This window comes from Fopius arisanus, unplaced genomic scaffold, assembly GCF_000806365.1.
Source record: "Fopius arisanus strain USDA-PBARC FA_bdor unplaced genomic scaffold, ASM80636v1 scaffold00074, whole genome shotgun sequence".
Taxonomy (NCBI): domain Eukaryota; kingdom Metazoa; phylum Arthropoda; class Insecta; order Hymenoptera; family Braconidae; genus Fopius; species Fopius arisanus.
The window spans coordinates 590,401-598,126 of NW_011887813.1; the positions used below are offsets into that span (position 1 = coordinate 590,401).

The 7,726-nt window shown below is 36.3% G+C and overlaps 2 protein-coding genes across 7 annotated transcripts in view; both read left to right on the plus strand.

Annotated features, from left to right (window-relative positions):
- The first annotated feature begins 195 nt into the window (after nucleotides 1-195).
- LOC105269791 (uncharacterized) lies at nucleotides 196-5,386 on the plus strand. 6 transcript variants are annotated; one of them, XM_011310320.1, is made up of 3 exons: nucleotides 196-211; nucleotides 1,851-4,750; nucleotides 4,971-5,386. In XM_011310320.1, the coding sequence occupies exon 2, from the start codon at nucleotides 3,657-3,659 to the stop codon at nucleotides 4,689-4,691; it is 1,035 nt and encodes a 344-aa protein (XP_011308622.1). In that variant the 5' UTR covers nucleotides 196-211; nucleotides 1,851-3,656; the 3' UTR covers nucleotides 4,692-4,750; nucleotides 4,971-5,386. The 6 variants fall into 6 exon arrangements, with proteins under 6 accessions (XP_011308622.1, XP_011308618.1, XP_011308619.1 ...); XM_011310316.1 differs by lacking the exon at nucleotides 196-211 and adding an exon at nucleotides 1,009-1,776; XM_011310317.1 differs by lacking the exon at nucleotides 196-211 and adding an exon at nucleotides 1,009-1,652.
- Nucleotides 5,387-5,957: 571 nt separating this feature from the next.
- Ufl1 (UFM1 specific ligase 1) overlaps nucleotides 5,958-7,726 on the plus strand; it is an 11,430-nt gene continuing 9,661 nt past the window's right edge. The window contains exon 1 of the mRNA XM_011310322.1: nucleotides 5,958-6,135. Coding sequence (XP_011308624.1) covers nucleotides 6,056-6,135 — 80 coding nt within the window. The 5' untranslated portion in view covers nucleotides 5,958-6,055. The remainder of the gene's footprint in view (nucleotides 6,136-7,726) is intronic.

A 7,726-nucleotide genomic window follows, 5' to 3' on the forward strand; every position in this document is an offset into this window, starting at 1 on the left:
CCACTAATTTTTATTTGCAGACCGAAATAATATTAAGCAATGGAAAGAAAATCGTTTGCAGATAATATATACCTTGGTCTCATTCTTTTACACGTAATTATTCATTAGATTTTAATTAATTTAAAAAAGGTCTATAGTGTTTACATCGGCGCATGCGCAGATGCTCGTTAGTCACACCTAGTATGGTGTTTTCGGTTATCAGGGAGGAATTGTGAGTACGACCATTGTATAACATTGTAATAGTGATGAAAATGGTTGCAGGCCCTTCTTTGATTTTTTACCAATATTAAAATAATACGCAAAAGTTACCATCCCACTTTCCTAATTTTCATTTGTAGACCGAAATTGACCTTGCCAATCGTTAGCAAATCGTTTCTAAGTAAAAAATAATTCTTGAATTATCATCGTAGACCTAATTGTTCTTTAAATACTAATTAATTAGTGAGATCAATGGCAATGTGCCCATCTGCGCATGCGTGGATTCCTATGGATCATCGTGGCCGTACTTTTCTTCATTATCGACATTCGTTAAGAAAATTCAAATGAATTAGAATTCATCATTGGATTAATTGATGAAGGTAACTAGTTACACTCCCATGTAATTAGGAAAAAATAGATGTAGGAACAAGCGAATGTTCATATATCAGAATGTAACATTATTTATAAAAATGTATATCGGGGTTTAAGGACCAAGTGGAGGGATTTGAAAATCCATTGAAGATCATTGATATCCGATTAATTTGCTTTGATAGTCAATATTTATTTTTTTATGAATTAAAAAATTTTCCAGGCTAAAGTTAGCACCCCATTTTGTATTTTTCGATTGAAGGTCAAAAGAAACCTCGTCATTGGATTGAAAATTGTTTGTAGGTCATAATATATAGTCCATTGTCATTAGTCTATCAATCATCATTTATGGGATATTAATTAATTAAAGATTATTATTCTGATGGACGAGTGCACATGCGCATGACCACTGCACCGCGTCATATTTTGGCAATGGTAAAAAGCTGTAAGCTTCTGCTCCGTTTTTTGGAGCATTGGCTGTGCTTTTAATGTTCGATCGAGTGTTGTGAGCAAATAATACCAAAGTGGATAAAAATGGCTTCTGCAACAATTAAGGCGGAATATTATTTCTCGCGTTTTCATCTATAATCAGTTATGCTCCGAAATTGTTGGACTTCGGCTGCTGATCAAAATCTTTCATATTTCTGTGAATTGATAGAACCCTTTTCACAGCACGAGGGCAGGTGGAATAAAATGGAGACCGTGTGAGGGGAAAAGCAATTAAAATCTCAGCCAGTTAAACTAGAATAAACGATGTACACAGATGAGTGAACATAACTGTTGTATTTATGAGTTTGGAGTGAAATTAATTGATGAATCTGTTCTTTAGTTATAGAAATTTGAAAATTTAAAAAACCGGTCAATCTGCTACATTTTTCTACTGAGTTAATTTTATAATACTCTAATTCTTAATTACATTAATTTCGTTATGACTTTCAATCATGAAAATCTCATATTTCTTGCAATTACCCGCGGTTGGCAGTTGAATAATCAAATTCTATCAGAAATCGATACCCACAGTTGTAGATCGATAAAGTAGGCATCGGTCGAATCGATTTGGAAAAATATCAATTTTTATCACAGAGGTAAAAATTGCATGTCTGTTATTGTTGATTGGATTCGGTTGTAATTCTTTTCAATTGGACTAGTTTTTCCTTATCTTATTAAAACTGACATCATTAAAAACTTTTTCGGCTCATTGAACTGGGCGTAATTAATACTCTAATTTCGCAAGCACCCTGTCTTTTTTTGCCAGCTGATTTGAATGGACATTATTTTTTCAGTCAAGAGACAAAGGGACGATGGCACCAAAGGCTCCAGTTTCCGTCGCAGATGCAGTTGCAATATTAAAGAAATACATCATACATTTCAAAGAAAGAGACAAATTTCCCATTTATTTGTCTATCATATGGAAAGAAATCAGCCGGGACTTGGCGAACAAGCGGACGCCCCACAACGTGTATGTGAATGTTAAAGAATAACCCAAGAAACATTTTATCTATTGCTTGTGAGGAGCTGGGGATTGTATTTCCCGAGGAAGACCGGGATGTCTCAACCCACAAATCGACTCTCGCAGACTCGGACGCTCAAACAGCTGATGAGTCATTCGAGCTAGATGAAAAATGTGCTGGTCTTGATGAGTTCAAAATTTATATCACAGCAAACGAGTGGATCAGTATACAAGGGGGTGAGGTTACTTATAAAGATGGGAGGACGTATAATACTTTACGAAAAGGTGTACACACGAGTGTTTTGGCCGATGCCTGGATTAATATAATTTATGAGAACTCATTAAAAATTTCTCATGAAGGGTCGGAACCTAATCCTTTTTACTTCAATGATTTTATCATCAGATTTCTTTACCATATACACGTGGTCGTGCTACTTCCAGTTATTCAGAGGGATACTTTTCTGATGTCAAGAATCGAGTTTTAAAAAATTTTTCTGGATTAATCCGAGTTGATAAATTTGTCAAGATTATGTTAGACAATGGATCAACAAGTGTCACTCTTCTAGACTCCAAATTGAAGGTTTTTCACGCAAATGAAGGTCCTTGTCCAAGTCCGCTCCCAAAGGAGAGTCCACAGTCACAAAAAGAGATCTCACACAGCATCAAGTATTTGAGGAAACTGAGTGTGTCTCATCTATATCTCCAACGTCAGAAGTCCCAATAGCATGCGATTATCGTCAATCAAAAGAAGCCGATCCATCAGTTCCTGTTGATGTTAACTCTGAGAATATTGAATCCCGTGACAACTCATGGTACCAGAAATTTATGGCGAAGCGTACTGGCATTTACTCTCAAGCACAGCCGGACATAGGATATCAGAACGATCTTGAAAGTTACTCGATGAAGTCGTGGCTTTTACGCAATGGAAATAGAATGAAAAAACCCACATTGATTGGCAACAAATATTACTTTGCCACTAATACTTGTGGTTTCGATTCGATTGTTCATGTCTTGTCTAAATCTGCAATGGATGATAAACATTATTTGGAGTCAATGGAAAACTCTAAGAACCACGCCCTGCGATTCATGAAAGAATTTATCTTCCACGGGCCAACTACTGCTGTCGAGAATTCCAGGGTGAAGTTGTTACTAGAATGGTTTGAGTCAATGGAGTTATATTCAACAGCCAATGCTCTCCAATCTTATTCTATTAACTTATATGGCACTCTGAGTCTAATATGGAAACGAGCTTTTTTTTTGTATCCATCGGCTGTGCGACAATATGAATGTCCTGACTGTGGAAATTACCCCGTATTGGTGCCCACTCTGCAAGTAAACCATTCTAAATTTGAAAATCCCGTGTGGATTTGAAGTTCTGGGGGATCTTCAAATTTTCAATGAAGGCTCACGTTTTGCATGTCGTAATTCGTCCTGTAGGAAGGGGTGCAAAGTCATTACACAATATGCAAATCAGATATTTGTAGAATTGGATGCACGTCCAAAGCTCACTTGCACTTATGGAAAATCGGAGAAATTGAAAGAATTTCCTACAACATTAATATTAAATGACAATTGCTACAGACATGCAGGAGTTATTGCTCATCGTCCTGGAGATTTTGTAGCTTACTGTCTGAGGAATATGGTCCATTGGCAGCTACATGATGATCTGGAGCCAAAAATCATTTATTGTATTTCATCAACTGTGGTAGTCCCTGAAGCAGTGATTTATGTGCAATGTCTCAACAAAAACGAGATCAATGCATATCATGGCACCTCAGATACTCTAAAGCATTCTGGACATCCAAATGACGTGAAAGAACACCAATTCCCGCAGAACGAACTTCAGATGACACACACATCCAATGATTCCTACGAGAAGCGTATTGATATCTCACCAATGAATAATCCATCGGAATTTTCCAGAAGAGAACTTACTTGTACAATTCCGATTGAAGACTCTGACACCATTCCTCATGATAATTGGAGATGTAAAGAAAAACGACCTTCCCTGGATACTGATGTGAAAGAGTTTTATACTATCAAAAATTCTGAAGATGAGAAATCCAATATTGAGTTGGTGAAATTGCTTAAAAGTGGTGAGTTACTACCTGGTGTCATAATTGAGGAGGAGTTGCTCCACGTTTTCCAAACATCTAGCTTCGATTCAATTCTGCATATTTTGTGGTGCATCGCAATCAATGATGATAGCTATGGATTACTCATTAAATTCTCTACTACTGATAACCGAACGTTGGACTTGATTGTAAAATTAATTAATGGTGAGAATCTTGAATCTGTTTATGAGAACAGAGCACTGATTCTGCGGTCCCTCAGTGCAGTAGAAGTCTGTCGGAGTAAGACCGAAGTAGATTTCGGTGTACAATCAATCCATTTCACAGTATGTGGTACACCAGTTGATATCTGGAAAACGTGTCTTGATGCTGAGTCTACTGAAAAGAGATTTTACGAATGTGATGCCTGTGGTAAATATATCATAAAAATTCCAGCTTTGTCCCATGATTATAAGAGACCACCACGAAGCTATAAGTTGCAAAAAGCCCTTCCCTTCTGCATGAGCCTCAGAAAAGCTTTCTATCAAAGGAGATTGTATTGGGGTTCATGTGTGGTGATAACAACCCACAATTTTCATCTGTTCATTGATCTTCCCCAATGATCTCCACAATCTTCTATTGATGCCGTCTCCAAATCTCTTCAACGAGAATTCGATTATCGGTAAGTTGCAATACTCCTATTGTGGACGAAGTGAGAAATAATTAATTAAAAAAAAATTGTCGAATAATGTTAGTTGCTGATCGAAATGATTAATTACGAAAACTTTAGTCATTTATTTCAGCGTATGCTGATCACCCTCAATATACAATAATACTAATAATAATTCGTGGTGTTTATTGAACGATTAATTAACTTTTTTTTATAAATAAAATGTCAACAGATTAGCGGTAATAATTGCTTACACTGAGGACAGATACGTTGGATATTGTTGGACACTAGCAAATTGGCTATTATATGATGGCCACTCTACTGCGGTTCAAACTGTATCCGGGCCTGCGAAGATTGAACCAAAAGGTTTTATCTACGTTATCAGGGAATCTCAGCCTGCAAAATAACTTCAATGTATGATTAAGTATTAAGTTGTGCAGTGCGTTCGTTGAATGCAAATGATGGATATTTAAGCTTTAAACTTTAAGAGATCTGTTATGATAAATCACCAAAAAGTTCGTGATGAGTCATGAAGAATGTTGAAATCTGACTATTATTTATGAATGTCTCTATCATGATAGAATCACAGAGAATGTTGAAGACTTTTTATTTTTAAGGACAAAATAAAGGACATAGTTAGAAGTAATATACAATAAACCATCAATGACCTGTTTCTCCGCTATTCACTCGGTATTACCTTTTTTAACTGAACTCCTTAAATTAAAAATCTACGTGTAGGATAGAACTTCTTTTGGCAAACGAATTCAAATAATGATTGAAAAGAAAAATGATTGGCAATAGATGAAAATTAACGTAGTATGAATAAAGCGGCACGCGCAGCGTATGTGCCCATGCGCATGCGCACTCGTCCGTCAGAATAATTTTCTGTAATTAATTAATATGCCATAAATGATGATTGATCGACTAATGACAATGGACTATATATGACCTACAAACAATTTTCAATCCAATGACGAAGTTTCTTTTGACCTTCAATCGAAAAATGAAAAATGGGGTGCTAACTTTTGCTTGAAAAAGTTTTTAATTAATAAAAAAATAAATAATGACTATCAAAGCGAATCGTTCGAATATCAATGGTCTTCAATGGACCTTCAAAGGGCTCGAATGGAGAAACTGATCAATTTTTACCTATGTGGAATTAACTACCTGGGGCCAGTTACTCCGCGTTTATGCAACTGACTGTACCCAATCCGTCCATTCTCTCTTTGGATGGTGAGCTGGTCATTGCCTCAATCTGTTGTCATCCGTTGAAAAAAAAATTTATTAGTGTTCAGAATAAGTAACAATTGGAGAAACATGAGTTCGCTAGATTGGAAAGAAGTTAAGAGACTGGCAGCTGATTTTCAACGAGCACAGCTTTGTTCAACATTGCAGAGGTAATTCAAACTTGTTGTACACTTGTAACATCTGGTTGCAGTCTAAATATAATTACTGTAACTTATCTTCTGGGAAATTCTTCCTAGAAATATACTTGTGATTTCTTAAATGCAGTTTGCGGTGAATATACTATCCTTAAGGTTAATGTAATTCCAAATTAGAATCAGAGAACTCTACTAGAATCGCCACACGGTTAATAGCGTTAATAGTCATTGACAGGTAGGGAGAGAACGCAGTCATTCAAAAATTGTATTACCGATAGAGCTGAGCGAAAAACTATTCACTATAAATATCATATTTATTCATTCGTTTCTTTCACAATCATTACTATATAGTCTTTGAGTCTTCCCCCACATCCTTCATTCCCCTATATTGCTCCACAAAAGAAATCAGTTATTTTGTTTTTCATTACATGACAGATTTTGATGCTCGTTACTAATTCCGAACATCCACTTCATTCATGATGAATTCTCAAACTTTTGTGAATTTTTTTGGAATTGTTGAGAAAATCCGAAATTCCTCGTCTTCTAATAAATTTTGCCTTAATTTAAATGAATGGGATTACCCCTAATAAATAACAAGTGTGCCCGAAATTTTTGATCAATGATACTGCTCCAAAAGCAGTTTATATGATGCTCTGGCTTTTTTGGCCATTCCTTGGCGTATTCTCCAATTGGCATTCTGTGACCGATTCCTCACTCTATTTAGCTCATTTAGAGATTTGAACACTCGTTTCCGCATTTTTTTTGCTTTCTTTGTAGTTTACCCCTCACGCATTATAAAAACTTTCATTTTATAGGAGGAGAGAGAAACACGATTCCAGAGTTGTTCCTTCACATTTTCCCCATCGTCCAATCTAGGATTTCTAATAAAGTCATTCATTTTTCCTGATGCATGATTTATCTGCTCGTTATTTTCCCCGTTTTGGCATGACTAGTACTTAATGACATGGTCCTTTTTAACTGATCGGCCGATGCGGTGTATCGAGGCACTGGGACCCCTTTTACCCAAAAAATAGTCTCCCATCGATGGGCGAGCACCAGCCTCTCCCACTACCCTCACTGACCATTGCCCTTCGTGAAAATTAAAAGGATATTTCGTTCATGATTTATTAATCCCCTTCTATATCGAGAATTATCCCCACTTCGGGAATGTCTGAACGAGCTGAGGAATGTTTTAGAAATAAATATAACTTCACTTCTATTCCGAGCGCCGAATAAGAACTACCCTCCGAAGAATCTAAATCTTTAGGATTTAATTGTAATTACTTTAGGTGTCATATAAAATCAGTGTCGTTAAATTATTTTGAAATCTCCAGCTCTGATAGAGCCGAGTACTTCAGCGCTTCACGGGCAACGATCCCGCCACCTGAATCGAAATTCAGGAAAAAGAAAGAGTATGCAACAATAGAATACCCCCGGGTACTTACCCGACAAAAGTCAGTAATTCGAAAAACGCAATTATGTACTCGATTGTACATCGTTAGTACATGATTGTACCTATAAAATTTTTGTTTGTACATCAACTGATTAATTTAGAAAAATTAATTAAATTTCGGCATGATCTTAGCCGACAACAAATTAAAAATTG

What these genes read in the sequence shown, in the direction of transcription:
- LOC105269791 (XM_011310320.1), top strand. Translation starts at nt 3,657, where the DNA reads ATGGTCCATTGGCAGCTACATGATGATCTGGAGCCAAAAATCATTTAT.